The following is an 18,916-nucleotide window of genomic DNA, read 5'->3' as shown; positions in this document are numbered from 1 at the left end:
GAAATTCATAGCAGTGAATATGCATATTAGGAAAACAGAACGAGCCCAATTAAACAACCTGATGCTGAACCTCAAGCTTCTAGAAAAAGAACAGGACAACCCCAGAGCTCATACAAGGAAGGGAATTATAAAGATCAGAGGAGAAATCAATGCAATGGAGACTAGGAGAACGATACAAAAAAAAAAATCAATGAAGCCAAGAGTTGGTTCTTCAAAAGAATCAACAAAATTGACAAACCTTTAGCCAACTTTGTCAGAAAAAGGAAAGAAAAGGCCCAAATCCATGCAATGAGGAATGAAAAGGGTGAAATTACAACAGACCCAGCAGAAATCCAGAGGATCATCAATACCTACTTCCAGAACCTATACGCCAATAAGATGGAAAACACAGAAGAAATGGATGGATTCCTAGATATATATGAATTACCAAAGTTGAATGAAGAAGACCTAAAAGCTCTGAACAACCCAATATCAACCAATGAAATTGAAAATGTAATTAAAAACTTACCAACTAAGAAAAGCCTGGGCCCTGATGGCTTCACTGCTGAATTCTACAAGACATTTAGAGAGGAACTGCTGCCACTACTGTTTAAACTCTTCAATGAAATTGAAAAGGAAGCAATACTCCCAAATTCATTCCTGGAAGCAACCATCACCTTGATCCCCAAAGCAGAGAAAGACCCAACCGAAAAGGAGAACTATAGGCCAACCTCACTCATGAACATAGATGCTAAAATCATTAATAAGATAATGGCAAACAATGCAGAAGATCATCAAGAAGATCATACACCCTGATCAAGTGGCATTTATCCCAGGGATGCAGGGATGGTTCAATATACACAAATCAATCAATGTAATACATTATATCAATAGAGCCAAGGACAAAAGCCATATGATTATCTCCATAGACGCAGAAAAAACATTTGACAAAATCCAACATGCATTTATGATAAAAACCCTACAAGAAATTGGAATAGATGGTCTCTACCTCAAACTGATAGAAGCCATCTATGAAAAACCAACAGCCAAGATCATACTAAATGGTCAAAAACTGAAATCCTTCACACTCAAATCAGGAACAAGACAAGGATGTCCACTATCACCACTCTTGTTCAATATAGTTCTGGAAACATTAGCCATGGCAATTAGACAAGAGAAAGAAATAAAAGGAATAAAGATAGGAAATGAAGAAGTCAAATTGTCATTATTTGCAGATGACATGATACTGTATATAGAAGACCCCAAGAACTCCACCAAAAGTCTTCTAGACTTAATAACCAAATTCAGTCAAGTAGCTGGTTACAAGGGCAACACACAAAAATCAATAGCTTTCCTCTACACGAATGACAGACTCACTGAGAGAGAAATAGGGCATATAATTCCTTTCACAATAGCATCCAAAAAACTGAAATACCTAGGAATCAACCTAACAAAAGAAATCAAAGACCTCTTCTCTGAAAACTATGGCATTCTGAAAAGAGAGAGTAAAGATGACATCAGAAAATGGACAGACATCCCCTGCTCCTGGGTAGGAAGGATCAACATAGTGAAAATGGCCATACTTCCAAAACTGCTATATAGATTCAATGCAATTCCATTGAGATCCCAGCAGCATACTTCATGAACCTTGAGAAAACAATCGAAAAATTCATTTGTAACAAGAAGAGACCTAGAATTGCAAAAGCAATTCTAAGTAACAGAGACATGGCAGGGAGTATCCCAATCCCCAACCTGCAACTATACTACAAAGATACTGTGATAAAAACAGCACGGTACTGGCAAAGAAACAGACTTGAGGACCAGTGGAACAGATTAGAAGATGCAGAAACAACGCCAGACACACTCAGCCATCTCATCTTTGACAAAGGAGCCAAACACCCTCACTGGAGGAAAGATAGCCTCTTTAAGAAATGGTGCTGGAAAAATTGGGCTTCAACTTGCCAAAGATTAAAACTAGACCTATATCTCTCACCATGCACTAAACTAAAATCAAAATGGATTAAAGATCTAAATATTAAAATAGAAACTCTGAACCAGTTGGAACAGAGGTTCGGTAGAACCCTTGAAGACATCGGTGTAGGAAAAGATTTTATGGACAAAACCTCAGTTGCCCGTGAACCAGCACAAACAATCAACAAGTGGGATCTCTTCTTATTGAAAGGCTTCTGCACAGCAAGAGAAACCACCAGCAGTGTAAAAAGACAACCCACAATGTGGGAAAAAATCTTCATCTGCTCTTCCTCAGACAAAGGTCTACTATCTCAAATCTATAAAAAACTTAAAAAGATCAGGCCTCTCAAAATTAAAGACCCAATCTGAAAATGGGCATCTGAAATGAACAGGCATTTCTCACACAAAGAAGTAGAAATAGCAAATAAATACATGAAAAAATGTTCAACATCACTGGTCATTCGAGAGATGCAAATGAAAACAACGCTGAGATTCCACCTCACTCCAGAAAGAATGGCTGCTATCATGAAATCAACCAATAACAAATGCTGGCAGGGCTGTGGGGAAAGAGGAACCCTGCTCCACTGCTGGTGGGAGCGTAGAGTGATGCAACGAACCACTGTGAAAATCAGTATGGAGATACCTCAAAGAACTAGGACTGGAAGTCCCATTTGACTCCGCTATTCCACTGCTGGGGATCTTCCCCAAAGAATTCAAAGAATCATACCACATTGATATATGTGTGCCCATGTTCATAGCAGCGCAGTTTGTAATAGCTAAAACTTGGAAACAGCCCAAATGCCCATCAACTGGAGACTGGATCAAGAAAATGTCGTGTTTTTTTTATAAAATGGAGTACGACTCAGCCATAAAAAATGAGAAATTAGAGACATTTATAGCTAAGTGGATGCACATTGAGGCCATACTCTTAAGTGAAATAAATAGGACACACATGTATAAATACCGAATAATTTCTCTGGTGTGAGAAACTGAAAGTATAAATAAGGACTAAAATGTATAATAGGTAATGTGAAATAGGAAGAAAAGGTGCAAAGGGGAAGGAAGTGGGAGGGCTAGGGGAAAGGATAGAAGGGAATGGGATTAATATGAGAAAATGGAAAAATAGGAACAAAATCTTTGTAAATAGGGAGGAATGGAGGGGTTGAAGGGAGGGCTGGGCAAGGGTGAAAAATAAGAACCAAGAGAGATTATGTAAAGGTGCAAATTTCCAATGATGAATGTCATTATATTGTATACCTAAAATGTACCAATGATTAGAATGAATAATCGATAATGCAAAATAGGAAGAAAAGGTCCAAAGGGGTAGGGGTAGTGGGAGAGGCAGGGGAAAGGAAAGAAGGGAAAGGAAAAATGCTGAGAAATGGAAAAAACGGGATAAAGTCTTTGTAAATAGGGAAGGCTGCAGGGGGTGAAGGGAGGGCTAGGAATGGGGAAAAAATAAAAACCAAGATGCATTATGTAAAGGTACAATTCCCAATGAGAAATGTAATTGTGCTGTGTACCTAAAATGTACCAATAAAAGAATTTAATTAAAGCAAAGAAACAGAAATAAAATAAAATTAAAAAATTAATAAAAAATAAAACGAAGTAAACTTTTAAAACTTCAAAATTTGTGGTACTAGCCACATTTGAAAATCTCAAAAGCCACATGCTGCTCTACAGTGATGGTGAACCTTTTAGAGATGAATGCCCAAACTGCAACCCAAAGCCCACTTATTTATTGCAAAGTGCCAACACTGCAATTAAACCTGAACATTGAAGTTTTAGTTTAGATAAACAACCCATATGTTAACATCTTTTGTCTTGAAAGAAAAACAACAGGGCCAGGGATTTAGCTCAGTGGTTCCGCCGCTTATCTTGAAAGTGCAAGGTCCTGAGTTTCATCCTTGGTACCAAAAAAAGGAAGAAAAAAAGGAAAACATGCGTGGCATAGGTTCGCCATCACTGGTTTATCATATAGGACATCTCAGGTTACAGAATATTTCCATCACTGCTGAAATTTCTACTGGGATATGTTTTTGAAAGCATCAAAGAGAGATAGCAGTGAGGTAGAGTCAACATATTTCCCATCACATTCCAGTAGTTTGCAAAGTCTAGCTGATTTGACCTCTCTAGCTTGTCCTTGTCTCTTCATTTTTGCTATTCTGATTTGGTTTCACCTTTTCTTTCTTGGACTATTGTAGTGGCTGCCTATCTGCCTTCCAACTTCTGTTCTCTCCTCCTTCTAAGGTGTTCCCAACACAACTTATTCCTCTGCTCATCAATACTCTCTTACTTGTGTCACTTTCTCTGGTCAGCTAGCATTAACTTTTACTGATAGTCCCCTGCAGTGGGATGCCCATAGGGGTACTGGTATCAACACTATAGGGCACCCCCCTCCTTTCCTTCCATATACTTACAGAGCTCATAATCCAATGCAGAGGATGATTTACATTTTAACATTAAAGCAGAAACAATTGCTAATCTTCACCCTCTTCTTTGTCTGTGGTAACCAAATCGTTTTTTATTCCTTTGGTGACTACATTTCATCACTTTTCGCTTTACCACCATAATAGTCATCTTCTAGCCTCTCCTCCCTCCTTCAATAAGCTCTGATGGTGCCACTCCATTTCTCTAATCTTTCCTGGATTAGGTCTTTTAATGATTTGATGCTATTCTTCCCTTCCATCTTGCCTTCTTTCACATTTCCCCCCACTTCTTATTACTTTGTGCTGATCACCATTCTCCTTGGCACATGCATGTATAGTCACATCCTTCCCTACATTCCATATGATGGCATCTTTCTCACCCAAGGTCCCCTCCCGTACCTTTGTACCTTTAGATTCAGGACGAGATACACAGACACCAAGGTGGGGAGGGTATTATTCATAGGCCAGAAAGACATAACCTGTTTGACATTGTCCATTTTGGGAGAGAGTACAAATTAGCTGCATTCCTAACCATTACCATTCACCCAAATATGACTACCGAATTTTTTACTCCTGTCGAGTACAGTTTACAAAGGCCCTTGACGCCAAAGCGAGAACACAAAACGGTGGGAGACAAGGGGCATTGTGGGAGCGCTGTTCCTCGCCTCTTAGACTCATGGGAAGTGTAGTGCGGCTGTCGCCAACATGGCTGCGCCCAGGTGAGGTGGTGTGCGAGTACTTCCCACGGCTTTCTGGAGCTAGACTGGAGAGGCTAGCGAAGGAGGGAGAAGCAGCGTTATGAGAACTTGGTCTGAATCGAGGAGGAGGTTTGTGGCACCGTTTGCTGGCTGGCACGACGGAGTGCAAATCCCTACTTCCGCTTATCAGCCCCTCTCAGTCTTTTCTGCTTCGCTGGCCAGGGCTGAGAACTCAAAGGAGGGACGATCCAGTCTGTTCTCCTGTGTAGTCTGGAGAATAGCATATTGTGCTGGGTGATTCTGTGAGTGTGTAAGGTGCACGTGTTTGTGTTGATGTTAGTGCACCTGAGGTGTCTGGGTCAGCCTGTTTTCTTTGGGGCTGGAGGCGGGAATTTGCAACCTAGGACATGTTAGTTTGGCGCTGCTAAGGTCTTTTCTTACCAGAGTCAGTACAGTGAAGCAGAGTGACAATCCAGGGAAGCAGACATTCCTGGTGTCTTGATCACCCACGCATCTCAGTCTTCCTGTGCTCTTTTGAGCAACACTGTACTTGTGGTTCTTGGGTGGGGGAGATGTCAGCCTGTGGTTTTGATCGATTTCATTGAACATTTATTGAAGGCTGTATGCTGGTCTCTCAAGTCAGTGCCTTTAAGTAGGTGACAGTTTCTAAATTAGCCCAACACACCAACAGGTAGTTATAATACAATATGAAAACTCCTGAGATACAGATAAACACTAGGTTTTAATGGACACATTGAAGAAGGCCTTCGAACAATTCTGGAAGAGGAGTTTAAGAGCTAGGTGGGCAAATTCTACTTAGGTTTATTGAACAAATATTTAATGAGTGGCTACTAGCTACTAGATTCTGTTCAGGTGCTGAGTGCTACAGGATGAATATTACAAACAAAATCCCTACTTCAAGGGTGGACTTAACATTAAGTTATAGAAAGTGTACTTCAAAGACTTAAAAAGGGATGATGTGATAAATGGAGTGAATTTTTCCTGCTTGTTTAAAACCTTTATTTTCTTTTAAAATAGGCAGTACAATTTGAATAGCAACTAAAATTCAAGAGTCATTGGATAAAGATGTGTTTTTTAAAAAATAAAATGGAGTACTACTCAGCCATAAAGAATGAGAAACTAGAGGCATTTATAGCTAAGTGGATGCACTTTGAGGCCATACTCTTAAGTGAAATAAATAGGACACACATGTGTAAATACTGAATAGTTTCTCTGGTGTGAAAAACTAAAAGTGTAAATAAGGATCAGAATGTATAATTGATATTGTGAAATAGGAAGAAAAGGTCTAAAGGAGTAGAGGAAATGGGAGGGGTAGGGGAAAGGAAAGAAGGGAAAAGAAAAAAATATGAGAAAAAAATGGAAACAAAGTATTTGTAAATAGGGAAGGGTGGAGGGGGTGAAGGGAGGGCAGGGGAATGGGGAAAAAATAAGAACCAAGATACATCATGTAAAGGTACAAGATCCCAGTGATGAATGTAACTGTATTGTATACCTAAAATGTACCAATAAACTTAATGGGGAAAAAAATAAAATTTAAAAGTCATGAAAGGGAAAATTTCTCATTTCACAACTTGTCTACCCATTTCCTCTCTCTGGAGGCAACCCATATGATGAATTTGTATGTTCTAAATGTTTATATATATTTGTATACCTGTGCTGTACTTTAAAATCAGGCCTTGGAATTTAGGTTTTTTCTAATCATTGCTATTATAATTTACATACAAGCACAGGAACATTTTTCTGTACTGTTTGGTTCATAATAAACTATTCAAGGAAGGCATGGACACACATACTGCTATTGCCATCTAGGGCAATATCCTATGGAATGTATTGGGGGTTTAAACTTGCTAGCAAGCAAATAGCAGAGCGTGTATAATCTTCAAATTCTTATCCTGCAGAGAATATGCTCAGGTTGGAGGTGGCTAACCTGAACCCAGCATGGCTAGTATCCTACCTAGTAAATAGTAACCTTACTCCCATAACATGGCAAGGAGCACTGAAGCATCTGTGCAGCAACGGTGGAAACTCCTTGACTAGAAAAGTGGCCTTGATAGAGAGGTGGGACCTCTAGACCTCAGTAGCTGGTACCAGCCTATTCCTTGTTGAAATGACTCAGATCTAGGGGGTTGTTACATTTCCAAGTCAATGAAATGGGAAAATGAAACTTTAGGCTATCTGGATTTGACTTCACCTGCAGTACTGGTATGTGATTGAGAGGGAAAAAGGAAATGGAATAACAAAAATGTGATTATGAGGCTCCATCTGCTGGTCTTTTAGTGGCAGACTTTTAAAAAGATTTATTCAGCATCTTTTCTTTTTCATTTCTTCCACTTTGCAGTCTTTGTTCCTGTGAAATATTAAGAAAAAATTTTTGTAGTGCATTCATCCCTTGTTTTTCATGACATACTGCAAAGTTGTTGTTTCACAGATGGATACCTTAGAATTGAATAGCTGTAAAATAGTTCCTTTGAAAACCCTCAGCTATTTTTGTTTTGTTAAATCATTTTTATCTGGGTCTTCTAAAACTTAGTGATGTAGTAATAAATAAATTTAATTCTTCTAACCAAGCTCTTAGAGACATTATTCTTCTCCTTATCCATATTTACAGAAGCTGAAGCATAATTAACTCAACCAGGATCATACAGCTAGTATGTGGTGAAGCTAAGAATCAAACCTGGAACTCGGACTTCTGAACGCTGGTATGCTGCTTCATAGCACTGAAGGAGGCTCTAGGGTAACTGTGAAAAGTGTGATTTAATCCCTGTCCTCAAACCGCTCATAGTCTTGTGGAAGGGGACAGATGTTAGAACAATTATTATAAATAGTGCAATATTAGATGCATCCAGTCACTTATCCCTTTCCTCTGTAATGATGACTCCTAAAGTTTGCTATCATTTCTTTTCTTACAAGCCACTACATAATTGTCACATGCTGTTCAGACATTGCATTGTCTCACCTGTTCCTTAACCATCATGTTCTAAATCTGACTCATTACCTCCATTCCTGAATGGCTCTTCCCCACCTTCCTCCTGACTTTCCAGTTCTGAAATAATATCATGAGTCTCTCAATTGCTCAAGCTCTCTTCTGTTAGTAAGTGATCTTTGATTCCTCTCTTCCTCACATCTGAATAGTCATCAAGACCTATTGATTCTACCTGAACTTTTTTTTCCCACCCTTCCCTTCTCTTTATTTCCTCTTCCTTCTGTGAGTGTGAGTCCAGTGTAGATCAGGCTAACATGTCTACTTGTCACGCTGGATTGTTTCAGATCTTCTCTCTAACCTTCCTGCTATACTGTCCCACCAGCCTGTCTTACTGGCCTTATCTTGTATCACATGTGTTGATGGAGTTTCTCTGCTTTAAAAATTTATACCTACTGTCTTTGCCAGACATGCCAAATTCTGTTTTAGGTTCTGCTCTTTACCACCTCAGTGAAAATCTTCTTTTCCATATGACTTTATGGTGTTGTCCTTCAGTACTGAGCATGAGTTGCCTTCTGGTTTGAAGTCTTCCCAACTTTTCCAATTAACATTGATCTTGTTTTTGTTCTCTGGCTCATGTCTAATGACCACGTCATTAATACTTAATTATAAAAAGGTGTGTCATATGATTTCATTGTTTGGTGTTTGTTCTTCTTAACTAACTTACAAACTTGTTAAAAGTTCATGATCTGTGTACTGCAGGGTACTGAGACTATAATAGGGATGTGTGTATTCACTCATTTGTCAATGATCTCTTCAACAAATGTTTACTTTGTATGCTGGGGATTCTCACTCTCTTTAAGTATGTACTATGACAGGGGAGTTAAGCTAACAGATGAATCATCATAAATTATGCTATTCTACGAGCGAAGTAAAATTGGCTACTATGCTAAATCAAGATGTAGGGTACAGATTTGGAGTGATTATTAAGGCCTCTTTGGGAGTACTTAGCAACTACTTGATGATGATGTATTCCCTTTGTTTTTTTGGTACTAGGGATCAAACTCGGGACCTTGCGCTTGTGAGGCAGGTGGAAGAGCCACTGAGCTAAATCCCTGGCCCTGATGATGATGTATTTCAATAAAGTGAAAACAATTTTATGGGGTTTTTATTTCTGTTATTTAAAAAACTGTAGATATAAAGATATATGCACAGTTTAAAAAATAATATAACCAACACCTATACCTACCATCTAGAAATAAGAACTAAGAAATAGAAGAAATGACTGTGATGCTCCTATATGTCACCTCTCACAATAGCTTTCTTCCCCCCCTTAGAAATAACCTCTTTCCTGAATTTTTTACTTATTATTTCCATGCTTTTCTTTTTTATATGCATTAAATGATATATGGCTTGCTTTTGGATTTTGAGCTTTATTATCAGTAGAATCATACTGCATGTGCTGTGACTTCTTGACATTGTTCTTCCTCTTCCTCCTTACCTTGGCTTATGATTGTGAAATTTGTCTTTGATTTTTATGGTAGGACTTCATAAGTAATGAGATACTGTACTTATAGGAAAACAGCACACTTTTCTTTTCTTAAATGTGATACTGGAAATTAAAACTAGGACCTTTACACTGAGCTACATCCCCAGCCCTTTTTATTTTTCATGCTGAGACAGGGTCTCATTAAGTGGCTGAATTACTCAGGCTGGGGTCACTTGTGATCCTCCTACCTTAGCCTCCCAGATTGCTGGGATTACAGGCAAGTGCTACCATGCCTGGCTAAAAACAGTGCACTGAAGGAAGAGAGTGCACTTAGAACTCTCAGAGGTGTTATTAGATGCTCTTCTTTGTTACCTTAGATATACCTTTATTTCCACATCTGTTCTCACCTCTCTGGGTTAGTGAAAGTTCAACTAAGTATTTAAAAAAAAAGATCATATAGAAGATTTATAACCTATGAATATAACATAATTATTTCTTCAGGACTGTTAACATTTCAACTTCTTTTTATTTCATAGTATTGCTATGGAGATCAACTATCAAAGTAATTTCAAACTCAATAAAACTGAGAAGAAGTTCTTAAGGAAACAAATTAAAGCCAGGCATACTTTGCTGAGACATGAAGGTATTGAGGCAGTATCTTATGCTACTCAGGTGACCTAAAATTCTTGTTATCATTTTAATGTAAATGTATTGATGTTAATATATTATGTTAATTTTTTTTTTTGGTACCAGGGATCGAACTCAGGACCTCGCGCTTGTGAGCAGGCGCCGGAACCACTGAGCTAAATCCCCGGCCCTATGTTAATATTTTTAATAATTACTCAAGGCTGTGGTTGGCCCATCATATGTTTCATCCATATTAAATATACTAGACTAAAACCTTCTAACTATGTATTCTGGATCATGTGCTATCCTGTGGTTTCAATTTTTATTGATCATATTGGTTGAACCAGAGGAAGTTGTGGCTATACATCAATTATAACACTGTACAAGTCTTTTCAGTTGATAAAGTGTACTTATGTTCATTATTATAATTTTCTAAAAATCTTTATGAGATAGGTGAGAAAACCAAAGTTTTAAGAGGTTATGTATTCATTGACATAAAGTAGTAAGTGATTGCATAGAAACATAAAGCTAGTTCCTCTGTATCTTAATATGATCTTTCTGCTGTTCCCAAACTCATCTATATTATAGAGTATTTTGGCTGTGTACTCTAAAACATTTTTTTATTTATTAGAGTTTACTTACAAAGCCTTTTCATTATCTGATGGCAACAATTAAATGAAATTATGTATGAGGGACTGTGAGTTTTCCTGTGCTGTGATTTAGGAGCTCACTTTGCTTTTCCACTTATGTAGACATGAACAATACCCTTTGACTTTGGCCTTCTTCATTTATAAATAGGGTATAGTGCACAATACTTTATATGGTGTGCAATATTTTTTACTCTATTGGATGGTTCGATTCTGAAGAGAGTGTGTGACAGTTTTATAGACATAAAAATACTTCATGACTATAAAGAAGTCTTAAGGGATTCTTTTTGGTTTATAAAGTTATAGAGTAAAAGTGGGAAGGAAGCTTAGTTATCATCTGACTGGGGGCCAAATATATACTTTGATTCTGGTTTGTTTTTGTTTTTTTTGAGGCAGGGCCTCTCTTTGTAGTTCAGGCTGGTCCTGAACTCACTAGGTAGCCCAGGCTGACCTTGAACTCAGTGATCCTTCTGCCTCAGCCTTCTGAGTGCTGGGATCACAGGTGTGTGCCACCACGCCCGTCCACACCTGGCTCAAAGATATACTTTGAGGTGGAGCTGGGCCTGAAATTTAGGCATCTTGATTCTCAGACCACTACTCTTTCTTTAGGTTCATCTCTTGTGCTGCATCTTAGTTTAGGAATAAGCAGTCTTTTGATGGACATTTGAGGTTAGCAGGTAAAAGGTTCATACTTGGAGTTGGATATTAATAATTTTAGAGAATTTAAGTCAAATTCATATTTAAAAAGATGGGATAGATGATAGATTTAGTATGTCTGCACTCATCCTTTCAGCCAAGAGCCACTGAGGCTGAGGCATTCAGAAGACTAAACTGATATGCCCTACTCCCATCTCTTCAAGCAGAACTTGGTTTCTTTTTTGTTGTTTTTTTTTTTTTTTGGGTACCGGGGATCAAACTCAGGACCTTGCGCTTGCCAGGCAGGCTGCAGCACCACTGAGCTAAATCCCCAGCCCTAAGTTTGTGTTTCTTCATTAGCAATAGTTTTGTTTTGTTTTTTTTTTTTGGTACCTGGGATCGAACTCAGGACCTTGGGTTTGCATGGCAGGCGCTGGAACCACTGAGCTAAATCCCCGGCCCTTAACTTGGTTTCTTATTACAGGACTCATAAAGAGAAGTGTAAGAAAAAAATGGGCTAAGTTTCTTTGCTGCTTCTGAAGCTTATTTCTGATTGAATCTTTAAGATCCCCAGAAGCTTTAATCTCACCTTTATGGCCTCCAAAGCAGCATCTAACCTATACTTTGATTATTTTTCTCCAAAATACTTTTAAAGAAAAAGAATATAATTTTAGAGGTATCTTTAATTGTATTTTATTCATCCATGGAGAATAAAAATTATTTTAAGGGCCGGGGATTTAGCTCAGTGGTGCCGGCCCCTGTCTCAAAAGCACAAGGTCCTGAGTTCGATCCCTGGTACAAAAAACCAATTATTTTAATGATGTGTTACAGATACAGGCAACTTTGTGCAAATTTATAGCATAAGATTTTTTAATTTTATTTTTTCAATATGTTTTTTTACTAGTGCATATTAATTTTACAAAATATTTTGTATCATGCCATTTTCATACATGCATATAGCATTTTTATGCATTATAAGATTTTTCTAGAATAGTGTTCCTCAAATTATCAGGACTGAAAATAACTTCAAAAAAATCTGAATTTTCTACTTCATACTTATTACTTGGAAATTTATTGGATGAACAATTGTAAATAAAACAATTATTACATTTAATTATATAATTTATGTAATGGGGAAAATGTTACTCCTTTTCCTCCCCAACCACACTCATTTGAAGGCATCTTTGAGTTATACCGCATCCTCAAGTTTATACCTCATCATCTTTCATTCCTACATTGGGCAGTGGATTCTTGACATTTTATGAAATGTTTGTAATTTCTTAGTGTGATAATGTGAAATAATATATTTTGTTTCTGTACATTTTCCTGGCATATAGCACTAAAACTCCTAGAATCTCTGGAGTGAAAAGAATGTCTTTTTTTTATTTAATGAAACTACTGGTGGCGGGGCCAGCTCAGTAGCTTCTGGATGGGGCCATGTCATTGGAGAGACTAGTGCATGTTGGAGAGTTGGGACTTTCACTTCCACTCCCTTGTGGTAGGGGAGGTTGAGCTGAACGAAAATGGCCACTGATCTAATCATTCATATCTATATAATGAAGCTTCCATAAAAACACAAAGGACAGAATTCTGAGGAGCTTTTGCGTAGTTGAACATGTGCAGATTCCTAGAAAGTGGTGTATGTACCCAGAGAGAGCATGGGAGCTCTGCATTCCTTCCCACAGCCTTGCCCTATGTATTTCTTATATCTGTCTGTTCATCGCTGTCCTTTTTAAGATCCCTTATAATAACTGAGTTAGTATGAGTACAATGTTTGTCTGAGTTCTGTCAGTTGCTCTACCAAATTAATCGAACTTCAGGCTGGAGACCTGGAAATCCTGATTCACAGCCATTCTGTCAGAAGTATAGGTGACAACCTATTTCTTGTGATGGCATTTGATTTGGAAGGCAGTCTTGTGGGACTGAGCTCACAACCTGAGAGATCTGACACTGTCACCAGTTTAATAGGGTTAGAACTGAACAGAATTAGATTAGAGGACTCAGCTGGTGTCTGCTGGAGAATTTTCTGTAGAACAAATTTATTGCTGATGGGGGGAAATCCCACAGATTTTCATGACCAGAAGTCACAGAAGTAGTCTTTATTGTGTTGTACTGAGTATATGAGAATAGGAAAAAGCACTTTGGTTTATATTTTTCCTCTTTGTATCTGACTCAGATTTAGGGATATGGAAATATTTTTGTAACTGGCTTCATATAGCCAAATTATTTTGTTATTTTAATTTAAAAACCTTATTGAATAAGATCCAGGGAAGCCAGTTATGAGACTAAATTTTACACTATGTAACACATTATTGTAGTAATTTTTTTATTATGTATATACTTGTACATGACCCATGACAGAACAGAATTTAATGATTCTATTTAAGCACATTGTAGGTATTCTCATTTTGTATAATAAAATGAATACAGTATGTACTAATCTTTAGTGTAAATCAGGGGTCAGCATACTACTTCAGAACAAATCTGATTCATGTGCAAATAGTGAATTTTACATTTTAAAAGCTTACTAAAATATAAAATCAAGTCTGTGTTACAGAAACTTAGATGGCCTGTGAAGCTTTAAAATATTTTATTACCTGGCTCTTTTCAGAACAACTTTTCCAACACCTAGTACAAATGATGAAATTGATGAGCATAGGTCATGTACGGTTTACTTTTGTTATACTACAGTTTCAGAAGTCATAGTCAAAAAACAATCTTTATAGTGTGTAGAAAGCGATATAGAGACTGTAAGCACACTGGCATAAACACCTGAATAAAACTAGGAGGATGCCTCCACCCAAAATCCCTTGAAGAAAGCTTGGCAAATAACAAGAAGTAAGCATGAAACTTACAAAGAAACTTTTCTTTGTAAACTGACTAAATTACTTAAACTGAATTAATTTACTGAGGCAGGAAAATTTCATACTTAATGTTCACCAGAACCTAAAATTGATTTTTCTTGGGGCCAGTCTTTTCTTTTTTAGGAAATATTGTGTAATGGTTAAACTAAAAAATGTGGATTCTGGAAAATAACATAAATAGGTTCCAAATTCACCTCCCCCTAATCACCACCCTAATCCAGTTGTTCTGACCTTCACTTTGTTCTTTATAAAGTAGGGCTTATTACCCAAATGAATTTACATTGTTTAATGACTTGTTTAGTGACTTACCTGTTTAACGATTGTTCGGATTTATGATCTGTTCTGACTTACAACCCGCATTTGGACCTACATCACAGGAATGTGAGTGGCAGTGCAGGCTTATGGTGGTTTCTTCTACAGTATAGTACTGTAATTTTTGCTTACTGTACAGTACAGTACTGTAGTTTTATATTTTGTTATACATTACAGTACTGCATGTAAGAGTTATGCAAATAAAAGCAAAGTCATCAAGTTGGAGTTTCCTTTGATCATTTCTTTGTTCTGAATATTGTAATATGCACACTATATACCATTCCTCATTTAGTGACCAGTTCATTGAATGACCTAGCTACAGGACCATAACTTGATTCTTAAACAAGGAATATCTGTACTTTGTTGTGAAGTTTGTGGAGGTTAAGTAAAAGAATGTAGAACATTAGTTCTCTGGCAAAAAGCAGGTAGTATGTAGCTACTTGTTTTTTTCCCCATCCTGCCTCTTTTCTTCCCTTTTATTGTGTTAAATTGGTATTTCTGATAAATATAAATAATCTTTTAATTTGCATTTTTGGTTATTAAGAAATTAATATTTTATAAATAGGCTATTTTAAATTAAATGTTATTTACAAGATGGGAGTACTTTTTATTCCTCAAATATTTACTATATTGGCTTGCATATTTTGTATGAAATTAGCAAACCAAATCACCACTAGGAAACACCTTTTCCTTTTAATTACATCTTTGTAGAAATGTTACTTTGAAATAATCCTATTTAATTTTCCTTGAAAATAAACAGGTTGATTAAATTGCTGATGTTACTTTTTTTTTTTTTTTTTCTCAGAGCCTGGTTGTTGCCAATGGTGGTTTGGGTAATGGCATGAGTAGAAAGCAACTGCTCCCGGTTTTAGAGAAATGTGGACTTGTGGAAGCTCTCTTAATGCCACCTAATAAGCCCTATTCCTTTGTAAGATACAAAACCACAGAAGAATCCAGGAATGCTTATGCTTCCCTCAATGGAAAAGAAATAGTGGATGATTTAGGACAAAAGGTCATTCTGTACTTGAATTTTGTAGAAAGAGGTATCATGAAGTTATTTATCTCTTAAATAATGGTTCTTGCTTTTGTCTGAGCTTTCTTTTCATAGTCATAGTTGGGAGTTCAGTTATTTATTTAGTTATTTTTTGGTACCAGGAATCCAACTCAGGGACTGGCACTTGCCAGGCAGATGCTGCACCACTGAGCTATATCCCCAACCCCAGGAGTTCAGTTACTGTAGAACCAAAAAAGGGTATCAATTAAGCAGTCCCTTTTATCAAATGTTCTTTAAGTATCTGTTACTTAATGTGGAGGCTCGTTATCTAATTGTGCTTTTCAAGTTCAATGGTGAGGATTTAGATGAATTTATCTTATAGTGTCTACATGGAAACTTTGAATTAATCACTTGAAAATTTAACTGTGATCCAAGCGATTATATGTCAGTCTTCATATTCATGGAGGGGCACACTTAGCGGCTAGAGATCCCTGAGACTTTATAGTGGTGCTATACAATAAACTTTCAGTATGGTGAAAATATTCATCTCTGTGCTGTCCAATACAATAGCTCCTGGGTAGTGAGATGGAGGAACTAAATAATTTAATTTAAGTAATAGCTTTATAGGCTGATTTACAGTATTGCTTTAGGGTTTATTACATTTTTATCCCCTCTATATGTGGAAATGAGATGTGTTGAGATGAATTTTGATTCAGGCATCTAATCTTAGATTCTTTTGCCACTGAGCTTTCTTTAGATATCCTGGGGATAGGCAGATGAGTGAAAAATGATCAAATTTATGTTTTTGTAAAAAGGACAACTTTTAAAGTATTCTAAAAATATATTTAGAAATTATATCTCTCAGCGTTCCTATGTATTTAATTTTAAATTTGACTTAAGCTTCACACATTTTAATAACTGAACACTTTACATGTTTTTGATCAGTTTTTGAAAACTGGTTCAGGGGCAAGTTTTAATAAAAAAATATTGCCCTTGGATTTCTGCCAATTCAGTATGTGAAACACTCAGTAAGAGATTGCACAAAGTGAGTTTGGGAGTATTCTTCATAAATAGTCCTTCATTAGATTCAGGTGTACTTCTAAATCTGAGGCAAGCACATTTATAACCTTGGAAATAATTTTTTAATTGAGAATAGAACTATGTACCAAATGTTTTGATACCTACCTCCAGATAGCCACTGAGTAGCAAGTACAAGAGATATTTTAAATTTATAAGATATAAAAAAACATATTTAGAAAGTTAAATATGAATTATTTGTACTATAAAGTATCTGACTTTAGGAATTTTCCCCAAAGTTTTTCTTACGTAATTTGAATAAATAGTATGATATCTGGCACATTATAAGTACTTGGTATATATTTATCAAATGATTTACTATTTAAATTTCTGAAGTATTATTAATAGGATCTAGTATATACTTACTATTTTTTGGATGTTTATATTAAACAACTCAAAAGGTAAATTATCTAGCTGAAAAACTTCAAAAATTGTTTCTGTAATGTGACTGATCAGATCTTTAATGGTAAATGTGAATAAGCTATTCCCTTTATCTGACAGAAAATTCTTTTTTCTTTCTATACCTATCTAAAACTCTGAAGGACACAGGAACTTGTTAATTTCATATATATTAAATAATTCTTCATAAGTAGTACTTTTAATTTATTTACAAAGTTCTATGTTATTTTACATTTTTCTATTTTTTGACCACAGTTAGAAGACCCCAAGAACAAAAATGGGCATTTAAACTCTTGTATTTAACATTCAGAGACAATTTTGACTTTTTAAATATAGGCGCATATAGTATATATTGTGAGGAATCTTTTAGTGAGATTTAAAAAGTGACACAATCATTTTCAAGTAGAGTACTAAAGTACTATTCTATTTGCTGAAAAGAATTTCAATGAATAAAATGTACCATAAATGTGATCTTGGTCTTTGTTTTTCCAATTTTAATATGTTGTGTCCCTGTCAGAATTCTTATTTCAGAAAATGAGGATTAGGAGTTTCATGAACTGATATTGGATAGAATTATTTGTGTTTTTATATGTGACTATTTTAATTTGGTTTCCCGTAGCTCAATGGAAGGAGCTGGGGCATCAAGCCCTACCTCCAGGTCTCACAGTAGTAGAAGAAATTATTTCTTCTGAGGATGAGAAAATGCTTTTGGAAAGTATTAATTGGACAGAAGATCTAGACAATCAAAATTGTAAGTACAATTTTCTAAATATGATATTTAAAGCTTTTTACAAAATGTCATGTTACTACTCTTCTTTTCTTCCCTTCCTCCTTTGGTTTATTAAAACTCTAATATTTCTTCAAGATCATTGAAAGTATTTTGAATCCAATGTTAAGACAAGCCATACTAGCATTTCTTAGGACATGAATAATAGATGTGGTAATATTTATATAGCTATCAATTTTGAACTCCAAACTGATGAATATTTATTAGCCAATATTTGTATAGCTGACTTGTATAAGTTCTTTCACTTGTATTATCTTCTTTGCTATAATCTACCCTGAGGCATATTTCCTCTGTGGAATCATCAGTGTGATACTATACCACTGTAATATAGCCAGAGCCTTCTGGAGTTACTCTGACTTTCCACAGCATGAGCAGTCTCGTGAATGGCAGTGTACATGTTTATCTCTCTCATATTGATTAGCTGAAACTCTTTAAATATTTGTTACTGTTTTAGACTTGCAAGAATAACAGATACAAACAGAATGGTAAGATGTTGTTAAAGACAGTAACTTAGCAGAAGTAACCATTACCAAACTAATCCTTACTGATTATGTTGAGTGAAATAGATGAAAGGCTGTTGTTCTTTTTTTCCAAATAATTTACTTTCATCTCTTTACACAGTTCAAAAATCTTTAAAACACAGACGAGTAAAGCATTTTGGTTATGAATTCCACTATGAGAACAACAATGTAGATAAAGATAAGCCATTACCCGAGGGTAAGTAATTGTTAGTAAACAATAAATGCTGGTTTAGAAAATAAGATTTATTATATTGGAAGATTATTATAATTGAGGGTATATGTTTCATTTGTCCCTGTGGGTAAACTTTCCAGACAATTGATTAAATTTAAAGCATTTAAATTGGAGAAGTAGTAGGATATGATTGTTAGATAAATCACAGTTAGATAAATGGCTCCTCTTGACCATCGTCCTCCCGTACTTCCTCCCTCTTAGCAGTATGTGCTGTTAACACTTTGGTGTATATTTTTATTTTTTTATTTTTTTTTTGGTTTTTTTGAGACAGGGTCTCATTATAAGGTTCAGGCAAGCCTTGAACTCACTATGT

General features: G+C 36.2%; 1 protein-coding gene across 17 annotated transcripts in view; it reads left to right on the top strand.

Annotated features, from left to right (window-relative positions):
* The window catches only part of Alkbh8 (alkB homolog 8, tRNA methyltransferase), a 118,292-nt gene that overhangs the window by 31,412 nt on the left and 67,964 nt on the right, over positions 1-18,916 (top strand). For 4 of the 17 annotated variants that reach the window (XM_087212149.1, XM_013076618.3, XM_004856502.3 and 1 more), the window contains 5 exons: positions 7,707-7,797; positions 10,044-10,179; positions 15,399-15,636; positions 17,683-17,814; positions 18,472-18,567. In XM_087212149.1, coding sequence (XP_087068275.1) covers positions 10,051-10,179; positions 15,399-15,636; positions 17,683-17,814; positions 18,472-18,567 — 595 coding nt within the window. In that variant the 5' untranslated portion in view covers positions 7,707-7,797; positions 10,044-10,050. Of the gene's footprint in view, positions 1-5,067; positions 5,099-5,166; positions 5,380-7,706; positions 7,833-10,043; positions 10,180-15,398; positions 15,637-17,682; positions 17,815-18,471; positions 18,568-18,916 lie in introns of those variants that run through there. The other 13 variants (XR_015451557.1, XM_087212153.1, XM_087212147.1 and 10 more) reach the window with 10 other exon arrangements.

Source organism: Heterocephalus glaber, unplaced genomic scaffold (assembly GCF_053883595.1).
Source record: "Heterocephalus glaber isolate CG9 unplaced genomic scaffold, H.glaber_assembly_v1.0 deba00001429, whole genome shotgun sequence".
Classification (NCBI taxonomy): Eukaryota; Metazoa; Chordata; class Mammalia; order Rodentia; family Bathyergidae; genus Heterocephalus; species Heterocephalus glaber.
Note: the sequence above shows the minus strand (reverse complement) of the source record. Positions and strands in the feature narration are given on the sequence as shown.